We start from the raw sequence: 16,613 nt of genomic DNA on the forward strand, positions 1-16,613 counted from the left end.
GTAACTGGGGCCTGGGCAGACCAGATCGGCAGCTGTGCCGGCGCGTATTTTGAGCAACGGAGCTGCAGCAGAGGGATTTAAGAGCCGCATGCGGCTCCAGAGCCGCAGGTTGCCAACCCCGGTCTAGCTAAAGGTACTCATGATTATATCCCATTGAACTCAATGACATACAGGTTATTTGTGCCCAACTTGTTTCAGAGGTTTCAGCGAGATGGGCAGCACATGTCTACTCAGAAATAAACCCTACAGAGTTCAATGCAACTTCCTTCCAGATAGAGTGCATTAGGGTTAGTCACTGTGACACAACTAATGTTAGCTGGATTGGAGTCGCAATTTTTAAGAAAAGCTATCAATACAATTTTCCCTGTACTATGCCAATGCAACCATGCTTATCAGAAAGATATCGTACATGTTAACTCAGTTGTGTTTTCTGAGAGATTTTTCTTAAAACCTCACTAGAATTTCAGCAACAATTTTCCAGATTAAACAGAGAAAAGGCTCCCAATAGCTTTAATTAATGTTGAGTTAGATTCCAGCTGTAATTATGCTTGTTGGAAATGATTACTTGGAACAAAATTCTTTCTAAAGTATATATTATGCCAGGCCACAGATAAAGTCATGTTGCCAGTTTCTTTTCCAGCTATGACTGTCTTCTATGTGTTTTGCCTAGCTGAATGTCAACAAATGAAGCTCTGGGAAATAAGCAAACTTAAATGGGCTTTAAAGTCCAGCACAGAACCCAAAAGCATTAAGGTACCAGCCTGAGAATTTAGAGCAACTAAATGATGTGACAGAAAGCATGGTCCCATCTAATTTCCAAGTGACTGGATCAAGGGTCTGTTGGGAATTAGCCACTGTTCCAGCTAGTGGCAAATCAAGGGGGAAAAAACCATTCACATATACTTCCACCTCTCTCTAGGTTCAAGTGAACCCTATTTCCAGTCTGAACCAGAAAAGAACACTATCTTGTGTAGCAGAAGACAGCTTAAGCTAAAATCCAGAAATATTAAGTACAGCCCTTCTATTATTTATTCAATTTGTTTAAAGCAAATTGAATAGCAACATGCTCTCTGGGCGGCCATTACAGAATAAAATTGCCAATTAACATTAACAAAACATTAATAAAAGTACTTCAGAATGCACCTATCTAAATACTTTCCTACGTTAAAAGCTTCCTGCATGTAATAGAAAAATGCCAGGGAGTCTCAGGCATTAATTAAAGCCTCCTTTTATCCATTGTATTCCTTATCCTGGAGAAAAGCTCAGATAAAAAGCTTAGAGTAATTTTTAACATAAAATAATGATAGTATGAAGATAATTCAAGACAGAAGATTGATGAAAAAGGACAGGTGTGAGCTAAACTTTAACTTCGCTAAGGTATGTGACAGTTATTGACAAAAGGTAATTGAACTGCTTTTTGGAGAGAACTGCTTTGAAACACTTAAAGGACTGTAAAAGCTTCTGGATATAAATAGATCCAAAATGATAGAATATAGTCAAAGAACATAAACAATTGTTCTGTCCAATTCCCCAGCAAAATACACTAATCTAAGCCTGTGGTTTCTAAATCGTTCCAGGGAACTTCATTTTCTATTTATAGAAAATGAGATTCCCAGAGAAAGATCGATTGTTTAGCGTTACTGATCTTTTCTGTGTGTAGAAATATTCTCTTCTAAACACAGCTCTTCTCTCCCAAAAGATCCACACTGAACTCACATTTAATCAGCAGAGCACGTGGAAGGAACAAGGCAGGAAAGCTTTGATTCTGCACTTACCAGAAGCCTTGGGTGGGAGGCTGGATTGAAGAGAGCTGTCATGCTTTAAGCATTAATTTTTGGTTTAATGGATGCCTTCTCCTTCACAGTAATAAGTACCTAAGCTGACTGAGCATACAGAAATTGGTCTTTTAGCGAACATTTGAGTTCTCAGCCAAACTAAGTAGTTTAAAAACTACTTTTACCTTTTGCTGTCTCTGGTTGCTGTCTCTGGTTACATTAATATTCTATATCACTGTCAACATAAATCTCCAATCAAAAACTTACAGCATTTCTTACCTTTCTTGATACAGAAGATTTTACTTTCTTGAAAGCTTCTACAAAGTGTTTTTTAGCAATCTTGATTTCTCCTAAGAAGAATATGGCAAAAGAGGGGCAGCTTAACATGATTCCAGAATACAGTGATTCTAATGAAATAAAACGTGAATCAATTAACAAAAAGTAATATATTATATTAGTAACTGCATCATTTGGGATGGAAGGCCCCTACTTGCAGAACATCCTTTTGCCCACCCATCTCCACCCCAGCTCACCCCATTCAGCAAGGTCTCCTCTCTGTGCAGTATTTTCAAGGGGCTGCTGTGGGAAGCAGAAAGTGCAGAAGGTCACTTCTGCCAGCACACTTGATCCAACATAAATATGAATCCTACCCCTTGTCTTTTAACAGGACAGAATTTGCCATATATTTTCCTTCCCTGTACTCAATTTCCACCAATTTTCATGGTGATTTGTCCAAATCTGCTTAACTGAGGCAAGGGCCAGAACAGGGCTAAGTGCCCATACACAATTCAACATGGCAAGGGCATACTAGACACTCAAATTGCAATAGAAGATTTATGGAGACTAAAATTTGAGTGCAACATAGTGATCTACATTAAGGTCAGGATGCTGGGGGGTTTTTCACTCAACTCAGCAGCTCAGTATTCCAGATTATGTTCTATCTATATAGATGAAAAGCTAAACAATTTGAGTATCATGCAAATAAATATATGAACTGGAGAAAGCTATCTGCCTTCAGAAAAAGCTAATTCCTACTGCTTACTCACAAGGGCCCAAAACTGCCCAAAACTGGTTAAAGAAGGTTTTGCCTTTGTTTATAGGGGAACAGGGTTCTAAAAGAGCATGGTGGAATGGCATGAATTCCACTGCCCTTCACCATACAGATAAGCTCCACCGTGAACCAGGTCTTCCATACAAGTACCTCATCCTTCAGAGACCTGGCTCAGGAAGCCTTGCAGCATGTATGGCACAGCACATAACTCCTTTTTACCATGCTATTTCCCCACCAGCTCAGCTAAAATGTATGAGATTGGATGCCTGGTATAGACCTTAATTTTAAAGCAAGCACACTTTATTGCTAAGATCTCTTTATTGCTAGCATCTAAGGTGTTAACTCTGCCATACTCTTCCTACAACCTGCTAGAGAAACATTTGGAAAGATACAAGCCCAATGCGACACAAGCAAGCACAATCAAAAGAAAGCTAAATTTGTCAACAGTTGTACTTGATATGTAACAGAGATGCCCTTCAAATGCCTGCTGAAAAAAATTGAAGCTGGCACTCATGGCATGCTGGAATTCTTCTTTGTTCCAGTTCCAAGCTCTAAAATCTAAAGGATATGGATTAGCATGGTATGACTTCATTCGGAAAGTAAAAGGATAAAAGGGAAAAGCTAACCACCTTCCACTTTCTGATAGAAACTAAGTAACTTTTGAATGTTGATAACTCAAACTCTCACTCTATTTTTGATCAGGTCAATATTCTAAAGCTGCATTTGCCTTATTTTGAAAACCCACTTGAGTAGAAACACATTCTTTCAAATGATACTATGCTGAGAGACAAAGTCCTTAGTATAAGTCATCTGGGTGACAGTAATTCAGTTTCCATTCCCCAGTGAGTCTTAGGGAATAAGTCTTTGGCTCTACAAGGGAAACAAGGGAGGCAATTATACTGTTGGAATACTCATCATGAGGACATTTTTTAAAGCCTTGACAGTTTGTGGTGAAATTCAAGAAAGTATAACAGGAAGATAAAAAGGTTTTCACCTGGCACCAAAAGGAAAGCAAGGATGGCACCAGGTGTACCTCTTGGGGGAGCATGTTCCTCTTCACCTGCCCCGTGGTCCTTCAACTTTGGTACTCCTGCTGGTATCCTTAGAGGGCTTGATAAAAGAAGGTTGCTTACCTGTAACTGATGTTCTTTGAGTGGCCATCTGTGCAGTCACACATATGGGGTACTGCGCCTGCGCAGTGCCTTTGGCCAGAACATTGACAGCTAATGGTTTTTGGCGGGAAGCTCTGCTCCCCCGCCTCCTTGTGGCCTATAAAGAGCGGAGCGTCCGCCATTTTGTTCAGTCTTTGCGACTGAACGTACGGTATCTTAATAGAATTTTTTTTTGTCGGTACCGTAAAGGAGATGGTCGGTACCGAAGACACCCTCTCTCATCGACATTGAGCTGTCGATGCATCGACTCACCAACACCGAGCGGGGCCGGCGGGCGGGTTGTGTGACTGCACACATGGCCACTCGAAGAACATCAGTTACAGGTAAGCAACCTGCTTTTCTTCGTCGTGGCCTCTGTGCATCACACATATGGGTAGATTAACAAGCTTACCATCAAAGGAGGAGGAAAGGTGTCCTCGTCGAAGGATGGAGGAGAGAACAGCTCTACTGAAGGAGCAGTCCCATCGAGCCTGAACATCGAGATGGTAATGCTTGGCGAAAGTGCAGGGATTCGCCCAAGTAGCGGCTCTGCAAACATCATCAATCGGAACCCCGGATGCGAATGCAGAAGATGTAGCGACAGCTCTAGTAGAATGGCCTCGAGGAACTGAGGGCAATTCGAGCTTAGCTAACTGATAACACAAGACAATAGTGTGGACTCTCCATTTAGGAAGCCTTTGTGGAGTGACTGGGTCGCCCTGAACATGAAGTAGACTGGATCGGACTTGATGGAGGAACGATGTCAAATTCTATTCGATAGCCTTGTTGAACGATGGATGATACCCACATGTCAGATGTAATAGACTCCCAAATGGAGAGTTGGCTTCGGAGCCGATCCCCAGATGAGAGGGGGGTGGGTATTAGAGGAGCATGAGGAGTGGTTCGCCAGTCCCGTCAGTGCTGCCTCCGATCGTCGAAATGACGGCGGCCCTGTTGGAAGCGCTGTTGGGGCTGAGGGCGGTGGCACTGTTGATGCTGTTGTTGCTGGCGGTGTTGCGGCAGCTGTCTCTGCTGGTATGACTGCCTATAGGATGGCCGATTCCAGGACCACTTACGTCTGTTGTGTGACTGGATCTCCATCCTGCGCGCCATCGTGTAGTTTCTTGAGTTTGTGGACGGTATGTGAATGGAAGAGCCCAGAACCATCAAAAGGCATCTCTTCTATTCGCTGCTTGGTTTCCTCCGGGAAATTACAATTCCGGAGCCATGCGGGTCTCTGGAGGGAAACAGCACCGACCAAGGCCCGGGAGTCAGTGTCCACGTGGTGAAGTGCCGTGGACAACTGCTGCACCGCGACCTGCATGGCCTCTTTGATTAGGACCTTCGCAAGGTCACCCTGGTGGTCTGGGAGGGTGGAGGCGATGTTGTGGAGGCGCTGCATAATAAAATATTGATATCAATAATATCGCGCCAACGTCGCCTCGTAGTTGGATATGCGAAGTCCTAAGCCCGAGGCAGCATAGACTCGCCTGGCCAGGGAATCTATTTTCTGGCCCTCCTTATCCCTCAGCGCTGTATGTCCTCTCGCTTCTCTGCCTTGCGAGGATTCAACGACCGCCGAGTTTGGTTTTGGGTGCTTTAACAGGAAGGGGATGACTTCTTCCCGGACCCTGTACATAGACTCATACCTCCTGGACGTCAGCTGAGGATATGAAGGTAGGTCCCAGGGCTGCGTCATCACCTGCCACAGGGTGGTTATAAGCAGCAGAACGATGGAGGTCGATTGCTCCCCGCGGACGACGTTGTAAAACTTGTCCGTCAACGGTCCCGGGCACTGGGCAGTGTTGATGTCCAGGGACTGGACAAGCCTCGACATCAGCTCCGCAAAGGAGATGTGGGACTCATCGGGTGACGCAAGATCCTGGGATGTCACCACGACGTCCAGGGAGGTTGAGTCTACTTCAGAGTCATCCAAATCAGCACCGTAGTATGGTGGGGCAGAAGATGATGACTCCGCCAGTGAGAAGGAGCGGTTGCTTCCGCTTTGCGGGGATCGAGGTGGCACCCTCCTCGAATCCACTGACCGCAGTTGGTTGTGGGGCGGAGGTGAGGATCGTGCCCTGGGAGCAGGGTAGTACCTCACAGAGAGCGAGTCTCCCCAAGGTTGGTAGTAGGGACGACGCCAACTCTCCGGGCGTTGCTCTACCGAGCAGCTCCTCCGATTCCCTGGTGGGGTCAGGCCAGCTTCTGTCTCCAATGTCACTGCGGGCATCGGTGTCGGTGACCTCGCCCTAGGAGGGGAGTCCTGGATTTCCCCATCCGAAATAGACCCCCATAGAGTTGGAAGGGGTGCAGGCGGGAGGTCGACCGCACGTCGGGGAGACCCTTGAGGGGTAACCCGCATGGCCTCCTGAAGGATCGGTTTGGGCGGGGTCGGTATCATAACCGCCACCGGTACCAAGGGTCCCGTTGGCTCCGAGTCCCGATGTCGGGGACGGTCCGTGGACTTCGCCTTCTTTGGAGGCTTAGAGGCCTTCTCCTTTCTGGCCTTCTTATGGCCCGCCGGCTTCTCTTCGGCATGCTTCCGCTTCTCATGCCTCTTTTTTGGTGAAGCAGAGGGGGCCACCGAAGCAGACACACCTTCATCCGAAGGGCGTGAGGGTGGAGCCACAGAAGCGGAGCCAGGTTTTGGGATGGAGACAAGCGGGTCTGATTGCATCAGAGCCCTATCCCAAAGGAGCCTCCGAAGCCGGTTCTCGCGGTTCTTCCTAGCCTGCTTTGAGAAGGCTAGGCAATGAACGCACTTATCCATCCTATGCCCCTCTCCAAGGCAGAGGAGGCATAGGGCGTGCGGGTCAGTAGGTGCCATTTTTGACCCGCAGTCCGCACATTTGCAGAAAGCCGCTCGCTGCGCCATCGCAGAAGAAAAGAAGAAGAAGAAGAGAGATAGTGCAGAAGGCAAGTATACATTTTTGGGGGTTTTTTTTTGGATAGATCGAAGAAAGAAATAACAAGAGAAAAACTACACAGAAGCGGGAACGAAGAAAGGGGAAAGTAGTATAAGGGCAATATATAAGAGAACCAAGAATAGCCAAAGCGAAAGTCGAAAGCGGCACGAGGCACAGTGAACAGCGGTCGCAAAGACTGAACAAAATGGCGGACGCTCCGCTCTTTATAGGCCACAAGGAGGAGGGGGAGCAGAGCTTCCCGCCAAAAACCGTTAGCTATCAATCTTCCGGCCACAGGCACTGCACAGGCGCAGTACCCCATATGTGTGATGCACAGAGGCCACGACGAAGAACCAAAGCTGCCTTGTCTCTTCTCTCTACTGTAACTGCAAGCCCTTTTTCATTTGCTGCCATTCCTCCCCACACCCACATATTAATCTTTAAAAATGCAATATATTTGCATAATTTTATTAAGTAAGGCTTCTCCAAGCACAAATGTTCGTATCTGCAGGGGTCTGAAATGGGAGGCAAAAGCTGCTAGTGATCTTTAGTCACAAAAGGAGCTGGCAGTATAGGTTTTTGACAGAGCTGCTTGGGTTTTTCTGGGGGGTGGGGACAGGGCCACCCCCCAGAAAACCCCCCCCCCCCCCCCCCGGTACATGCATATGTCCCTGTCAAGAAAACCTGTTAAGCTCTGTGGAAACATTTTAAAAGGAAGCTCTACACTCCCATAAATGGGATAGCTCACACCTTGTCACTTTCCCAAGCATCTGTTGTTTTGGGAAAGTGCGGAAAAGTGCAAGGACACTGAGAAGAATGACATTCCACAAAAACAGATGAGAGGATCTCACTGAAACGGTGATTTTTGGCCATCCCCAAAGGTCACTTGTCACTTTGCTTTCTCTTAATAACTTGTCTTTTTATAGCTGCTGGGGGAAATCAAAGTAAAAAATCAACCTCTTTGCAGCCTCTCTGGGTAAAAGTCTATGGTGGGTGCACTTTGAGAACAAATATTTACCAGAATATTGCTCAGGCACGGCTTCTCATTTTGGATCCCTCAAGTGCAAACCTCTGTCCAGCTATGTTTTTTAATTAACGGATGGTTATTTCACAACTTGGGCCTCAATACGGAGTGGATGTCCTTGCTCTCTCTCACATTAAATCCAGGCAAGACAGCGGGCAAGTTTACATGGAGAAGCTCAATAGGAGCAGCAAGGGTATTTCTGGCTCCTGACTCCTAGCAGAACAGAGCAGATCAGAGCAAGCCGCCCCAGCAGGTCTAGGGCCTCTGGGAAATAAGCAGCCAAGCTCCCAGGGAGCGAGCGAACAGGGAGAGCAAGCAGTTTGACAGAGGAGTTGGGGGAGGGAGGGGGAAGGTCACGGGGGAGGCCCCTAACATTCCCCCCCATTTCTCTTGTTTCATCTTAATTCCTGCCATGGGTGCACATGTGCGCACATGCACACTGGTTTTCTTCACTTGTTACAAAACGCACTCCCATTTACTAGTAGGACTGTGTTACTAAGCTTTTAGTGAAGACGTTCAAAGGCACCAGTTGTCACAACAGCCGCCCCATCCCAGACAGAATCACTAAGGTTGCAGAAACAGTGGACCAAGGAGATTCAACAGTGGTGGTGGCCTGCAGCAACGGCTGCGCAGCAGTAGCCCTGGTACAAGAAAAGGTGGGAGCACTGGAGCAGCAAGTGTCCAACCCTCCAGACAAAAAAGAGAAAAGGAGTCACTTTTCCAGAGGAATGACGACTTGAAGCAGCAGCAAATGTTGCTGCTTTCTGCTTTATCATGTTTGTGTGATTATAAATTGCCCTGAGGGGGGTTTGCCTCTCTGACTGACAGGTGAGCATCAAGACTTTGGGTCTACAGCTCTGATTACATCGAGATGGCCTGATAAGGTAAAATTGGAAACTGTTAACCAAGTTGACCCCTCCCACACTTACTCCTTTTTTCTTTTCTTTTTATCTTTGTTTTAGTTTTTATTGTTTGTTTTTATATTATGTCCATTTTTTGCCAAGGGAGTAACACAGCAATTTGATGCAGCTTGAACTCTTAAGGCATTGTTGTTTATATATTTTGAAGGGACTCTGAAATGGATAATCTTTTGTTGACAGATGGCATCTCATATGTCTCTACTCCGGAACTAAGAATTACAAATACTGTTAACTGACCTTGGTATGAAAATACTAGCTGGAGGGATTTTTCTGTCTAATTGTGCCTTTTAAATTGAGAAGGACAACCTTGCTTTTCAGACAGCTGAGACTTGAGGCTGTGATTTTAGTTGTGATCCAGATTTTAAGACATTTCTGTTTCACTGCCTGGAAAGGACTTTGAAAGGAGTACTCTTCTATGTAATTTTGCAGCTGTAAATTGTTTGATATTTTTATTCAAGAATCCTGGACATTATAAATTGATTTTGGCTGAAGCTCGCTGCAGTGGAAGAGATGGTTCTCTCCCCCTCCATTGCCATTTTCAAGGGAGTTGGTTGTTTGAGCTGGGTGATTTTTTGTTGTTGTTGTTTTTGATCTAAATTATACATGATTTGCTTTAAGGAACAATTATATCTCCCTGATGGAACTTGGAATAGTTTTGCTGATCCTGGACTGCCTCAAGAATAAAAAATAAATAATCCTAAAGAACAAAAACAAACATGATGTACTATGAGACGACCATTAGTTCTGTCTACTGGACCTGAAAAGGAGTAGAAGTCAAGGCCCCTTGATATGAAAGTTGGCACAATGCCTCTTCTTAACAAACTAATTCAAACTAATATTTTAACAGAGACAGAATGGGGCTAATAATTCTAATATTAGTAGAAGGCTAAGTAAATAGCTTTATCCACTTTTGTCCTTTTTCTCTTTTTTCCCCTTATCTTTTCTTTGCTCCTTCCTTCCTTCCTTCCTTCCTTCCTTCCTTCCTTCCTTCCTTCCTTCCATTAGTTTGAATTAGTTTGTTATCCCTCTATAAGTACCTCAAAGGCTGTCACAAAGAGGAAGGTCAAGATCTGTTCTTGCTCATATCAGAGTGCAGGACACAGAATAATCAAGTAAAGCAGCAACAACCCAGATTCAGGCTGGACATCAGGAAAAGCTTCCTCACTGAGCAATACCTGACAGTGGAACCAGCTGCCTAGAGAAGTGGTGGGCTCTCCCACACTAGAGACATTCAAAAAGAAACTGGACAACCAGCTGAGTGGGATGGTGTAAATGGGTGTCCTGCAACAGCAGGGGGTTTGCCCAATGTCCTTCATAGCCTCTTTCAAACTCTACTGTTCTATGGTTCTTGCTGAGTTGCTTGCTCACCACCACCTGCAATCCACAGTGGGGTTCAGTCACCCAAGTTCAGATGGCATGACAACTCATCGTAGGTTGAGCCACCCCCAAACAAGCCATGGGTTATCAGGATAGCTTGGTCTCCTTATACAAGTCACTCTATCTAAAGTAGTCTTCATATGCATGACATGACAACCACCTGTCGCTTGTCATGTTGTGCAATCACAGTCAGTGCCTTTTAGTAAGGTAGGTCTGGATGAACATCAATAATCTGATGCTCAATCCAGACAAGGCAGGGCGGTATTGTTAGTGGATTTGTCTGCCCCTCTGAATGGCATTCAATTGATTCTTGAGAAGGCTGCAGTTCCCCTAAAGGATGTCTCGTAGTTTGTGGGTGCTCTTAGATCCAGAATTCTCACCAGAGGCACACATGGCCTTGCTGATCCAGAGCACTTTTTCTCCACTTTAGACTGATTTACTATCTACTGTACTATCTGGACAGAGAGAGCCTAGCTATAATTATACTGGGAAACTTGTGTGGTTTATTGCAACATGTAGGGCTGTCTTTGGAAGCTTGATCTAGAAACTTCAGTGAAGTTTGTTAACAGGAACGGTTGATAAGGTCATATTATGCTTGTGCTTTGCACTGATTCCAGTGCATTTCTGTACTCAATTCAAACGGCTAGTATTAAAGCTGCTAACAGCTTTAGGCCAGGTTACCTGAATTATTGTCCTCTCCCCATTAGGTTCTTCTTTGAAGGCCCTTTTCTGGATCCCCTCATCAGATAAGGAGAGACAGGTGAACACTAAAGACATTTGCACTGGCTGCAGGATGCCCTCCACAGACAGGTCCACCTGAAGCCCACAGTGGGGTCTTCTTGGTGTTAGGTGAAAGCTTTTTTCCAGCCTTTTTTAGTCATTCGGGTTTTTTTTTTTTTTTAAATGTGTTGACTACCTTTTAAAAGTGTTGCCTTGTTGCTGACTCTTAACTTGGATCGATTCCTCTGGCTTTATTGTGTTTTAAACCTTTAAATGTTTTTGTCTAATATTTTATTGTGCAATTGTGCTTAATGATTTTAACTCTTGTTTTGTGAACCATCCAGAGAACCTATAGAAATGTAACACATTTTTTAAAAATTCTCAAGGAAACTCTACTGTGTTTATTATTGATAAAGGAAGGAGCTAATCAGAAATAAAAGTTTGTTCAAATCATACTGCTGATCATGAGGTAAGCTGAAGACTTTACTGTGCCGGGCAAAAGCTACCTGCCTGCCAAAACAGGATTTCACATATCAACATGAGTTCAACTCGTTCAGTATGATGTACTCTGAGTGGCAACAGCTCTCCAGTATTTTGGGCACAAATTCAAGTAGCTTCCACACTTACTGCATAGTCTGGAATGGCCGGCTTGGTTCGCTCAGATTTAAGGAAACTCAAGCTAGCATGGATGTGCAGCATTTTGGTATTTTCTTTCCATGTTTCTTCCTGTGCTTTTTTGGTCTTAACACACAACTGGAGCATCAGCCTGCCTACTGTGGACTATCAAAGCAAGACAAGATCTTCAGGCTTATCGTACCTTTTACTACTGTTGCTTTTATTGATAATACTGCTTAACATATGTGTTTTTGAGGACCAGTTGCTCTTACTTGGGAGAGGACTTCTGGCATAAAAACTGCATATTTTATCCTCCTGGTCTGAGAATAAGACTGCTACTTTTCACTGGAATGTCATTCATTTGAAGCCTTTTTGAAACTGAGGTCAGAATGGCTTGAAAGAAAGGGGGCCATAGCTCTGCATGCCTAAAGTCCTGAGTTTGATCCCCACCATCTCTAGGCAGCATTGACAAATCTCCAGCCAGAAGTCCTAGAGAGCTGCTGCCAATTGTTTTTGACAATACCAGGCCTAAAGGGTCAACAGTCTGAGTTGGGTATATAATGATTTCCTAAGGCATCCTGCAGTTGAAAGCATCCTTTCTATGACTAAAGCTGGCAATTGCACAATTTATTATTTATAATAAATTATAATTTATAATTAACAATCACAACATGGAAGCGAATTCTAGCAATGCTCCCATATCACACTCCTGCCCCCGCTTTTTACAAAATGTGTCTAGGATCAAGTGCCAAAGTTCAAGATTGCTGGCTGCCTGACTCAAGCACCTACTGCTATTCTAGCAATTTGCACATAGCCCATTGCTCGATGACTCCTGAGGCATCTGACAGGAAAGTAGTACATAAAATGATCTAATGGGATCCCAAGTCCTAGAAAGCTCAAAGTTTAACCTGGCTTTTCACTCTGAACAAATAATCTCCCTCTCACTTTACAGACCTTGATCTTAGCTATGATCTGCTGCCTGCCTGGTCTAAGCATCAATTTAACAATGTTGCCATGGAATTACCTGTAGAAGAAACCTAATGCATGGGCATTAGATATCATTAGTGGGAAGCAGATACAGGCTGAGAGTATGACTAGAGGCCATGAAAAGAGAGAGAATTCATGATCTAAAAACTGAAACTTTCCACAGCCATTGAAAACTAGAGATGAAAGAATGCTGTGGGCTGATATTCATTTTCAGGGAGAAAAAGGATTTTCACAAGGGGAAGGTTATGTTGCAATTTCTGCATTTTTGCCAAGCCCAAAGCAACTTCTCAATACATTAAAAACCTATGGATTTTATACAACAGATGCCACAGCAAATGCAACACAAACCTATTTCCTAGCTTTTGGTTGGCTATAATTGAATTATCTTTAATAGTTAAGGAAATTGGTTATCTTTGAGTGATTGTATTTAATCCCACCTCCCCAAGTTACCTGTCCTATTTCTGGTACTGGCCATTGCCATTTCCTGCTTCAAGGCACAGACAGAAGCTTCCCGTACTAGAGCTGAAAGATCTGCACCCCTGCAAAAACACAGAATAGATGAATGAGTCATGTTAGAAGACAATGACCAAAAAACAGAAATACATAAACACTGTAGTATTAGCATATGTGCACTAATTATTTTCACAACAAATCAGAAATTAAATATTTACAAAGGAGCCCAGAAACTGCTAATAGTGGTGAAAACAAAACAGAAGCAGATTGGCTCATGGATAAGAGAGAACTGGGAGGAAACCTGTGCAGAAGTACAACCTAAAAACATTTTTCTCTGCATGAAGTGAGTATATTCTGCTAGCTTTCACAAGAATCTGGATGGAGCTCTAAGAACTCCATACAACATTTCTTGCACTCCTCTGGACAGATGGTATTAATTCAGAATTGGAATATCAACACAGCCTCAACAGTAATTGAATCAGAAAGTTACTGTTGTTTTAATTTGGCAAAATGTAATATATTTCACTACTGCACAAACCAGTAGACCCAGATAGGAAGAAATCTGGAGCATTAATGATGCTTAGGGCGATGAATGATGAAAATAACTTAAAAGATGACCATTTGGGGATGTGCTTAGTTTCTGCTATTGAAAAAACAAAATCAGAGACAACTGACAAGACCACCTCTGACAAAGAGGTTGTGGAAGATAACAAGGGAGAAGCTACTCACGTATAACAATCACAGCAGGGATCATGAGCAATTTCTTCAAGGTCCACATCAGTGTCAAGTGGAGGTCGGGTTCCATCCTATAAAAATTGAGAACAGAGAAGCTGTTTAGAGATTTCAGTCAAAATCAAGTATCTGCCTAGGCCTGCAGAATCGTCTCCAGCCCACAACACTCTAGTATCAAAACTCCATTTCATCATCAACTGAATGGCAGAGTTTCCATTCCTCAAGAATTCTGAGGAATGCTAACAGCTGGCTGCTTCTGGTTCGCTTGGAATATACGATTTTTTAACATTCCCCAAGGCCAAAATTAAATACATTCTTTGTAACCTGTCACTCTGGAAAACTAGGTTTTATAAAACAATTCACTAAGTTTCTAAGTACCCACTGACCTCAAGGGATTTATGAATGCCCAAGAAGCAACATGCTTCAGGAGAAGCACATGAACTGATTGCTTAAATTTCTCTCCCTCCCTCCCTCTTCCACCCGCCCCCCCTCTCCCTCTCTCTCACACACACACACACAGAGAGAGAGAGAGAGAGAGAGAGAGAGAGAGAGAGAGAGATTCAGAGATGTATTGTGTTCTGACCTGAATGACATATAACTCTAAGCCAGAATTTAGCATTATGCGCATTTGCTAGAACAAGTTATGCGCCTTAGCTAAAATAAGTTCAAGCAAAGCCTCAGCCTTGCACATTCCCTTCTCCCACACGGCATAAGACTTTAGCTGAATTTAGTTCTATTGTACAAGTGAACCGGCCTGTCATTCTGATCAAAGTAGAAATTGTGGCTTAAAATAAACCAGTGATAAATCCTAGGGGTTTTTTTGCTGACTTGTTTAATTATCTAACCCTGTTTTAAACCAGAATCTCTAGTTCAAGCATAACAAGCCACAGAGTGTGGAGAGAGAAACAGGAGGGTTACTGGGCCAGCTGCAGCTCATGCAGGTGACTTAGCATTATGTGTGCACATCAGACACCTACATGATAATCAGTATTTTGTTAGCAGAGAGTATTATTGCCATGCTGTGGAGAAGGGGAAAAGAGGCAGTGTGCCCAACGGCAGCAGGTGGCCCACACAGGCTTCACAATGTGATATGATTCACCTGCAGGTTGCAGAGTGGTTCCACTTTGGCTACAGATTGCACAATAAATATTACTGTCGTGAGCATGCCGACACACAGTCCTTGCTATGACAGCATATCCTGAATAGGAAGCATCATGCTAACATACACTGGGCAACAAAAGGAAGAATTTAATAAAATCACCTAATGTGTACCACCTTCTCTTCTGGCAAATATCCACTTGAATCTAGTAGAGCTTTGTTCTAGAACTTTAAATGTAAATTTTGTTCTCAGGCATATATATGTGCAAGCACAACATGCATCTACTGGATCAGTTGTGAAGGATGTTCCTATACTTTTTAAAACTTGCAGATAATTTCAGATAGATGCCTAATCCTTTCTCACATGCCTTTTGTTTTTTGCATGGAAAGCCATAACATAGGGATGCATGCCCCTGCGCCCGAAGTTCAAACTATTTCACAAAAAGCAGTTCTTAAGCCACAATTATGTTATGCAGGCATTTCACCAGAGGGATTCAGGGAATGAAACTGTTGGAATGGTATCAGTGTCAGAAGCAATGAGCACCATTCTGGGAAGCTAAAAACAAGCAGTGATGTGACAACTCCTTTAGATTCTTGAGGAAGGCAGTGGTGGAAAAACTCCTGGAAAAAAAAGAAAAAACCCTCTCTTGGTCCATAGATTATCTAAATAACTATCCAATTATCACCTGGTCACAATAGTGGTAGCATCATGAGAAGAAACTCCTCCAGCTTCAAAAGCTGAAACTCTTCTCCTAACCCTGGTAAAGACAATGCACCAACACTTCAACAGACACTTGATCAATCATGGCAAGTCCCACAAAACCAATGAGCACTGTAGGTCACGCACCAATTTCCATCTCTTGAGGAATATCCCATTTGGTACCGTACATCACATTTGATAAGATTTCACGCAATTTGATGTTGTCCCTACGATATTAGTTTGAGGCAGATGGAGAAGATCAACACACACAAAAAGGCTTGAGCTGAACACAACCTGCATGATCAAAGGGATGATCAAAGGGATGATCAAAGCAAACTGGTGCCACCAACCCAGCTCCATCATCCACACCCTTCATTCAACTGAATATTTTAATAGTAAAATAAACATAAAACAGATACTATAGCAGATTGCTCCGCAGATTGCTCCACAGCTTTCACATAATGTTGTGTGCGAGTGAAAAAGCCTCTTTAAATCTAGCACATAGGTAGCAGAGATCCACAGCCAAATGCATAGTTTCGTGCTGTGTCCACAATTATGAGAAGGTGCTGCGGCACAATTGGGCAGCATACAAATGTTTTAAATAAATAAATATGAGCACCTTTCCAGACATTATATGCTATATATGACAGAGTTCAAATTGCTAGTACGTTGAGAGCAGGGCACATAATGTATTTGGGCTTTAAAAACAATTTTTCACCAATACCCCCAACCAAACCTAGGTGTCATGGGCTGCATCCTTACAGAATCATAGAAGAGTAGAGTTAGAAGTTTCTTTTTGAATGTCTCTCGTGTGGGAGAGCCTACCACCTCTCTAGGCAGCTGGTTCCACTGTCAGGTATTGCTCTGACAGTGAGGAAGCTTTTCCTGATATCTAGCCTGAATCTGGGTTGTTGCAGCTTAAGTTGATTATTCCCTGTCCTGCACTCTGGTAAGAGCAAGAAGAGATCTTGACATTCCTCTTTGTGACAACCTTTGAGGTAGTTATAGAGGGATATCATGTCCCCCTCAGTCTACTCTTCCCAAGGCTGAATGTGCCCAGTTCTCTCAGTCTGTCCTCATAGGGCAGTGTTTCTAAACCCT

General features: G+C 43.6%; 1 protein-coding gene across 1 annotated transcript in view; it reads right to left on the reverse strand.

Annotated features, from left to right (window-relative positions):
* The window catches only part of NVL (nuclear VCP like), a 65,894-nt gene that overhangs the window by 3,512 nt on the left and 45,769 nt on the right, over positions 1–16,613 (reverse strand). The window contains exons 20-22 of the mRNA XM_044432972.1: positions 13,712–13,788; positions 12,980–13,068; positions 2,055–2,125 (exon numbers count right to left, since the gene is read on the reverse strand). Coding sequence (XP_044288907.1) covers positions 2,055–2,125; positions 12,980–13,068; positions 13,712–13,788 — 237 coding nt within the window. The remainder of the gene's footprint in view (positions 1–2,054; positions 2,126–12,979; positions 13,069–13,711; positions 13,789–16,613) is intronic.

Source organism: Varanus komodoensis, unplaced genomic scaffold (assembly GCF_004798865.1).
Source record: "Varanus komodoensis strain SLA01 unplaced genomic scaffold, ASM479886v1 scaffold1, whole genome shotgun sequence".
NCBI lineage: Eukaryota > Metazoa > Chordata > Lepidosauria > Squamata > Varanidae > Varanus > Varanus komodoensis.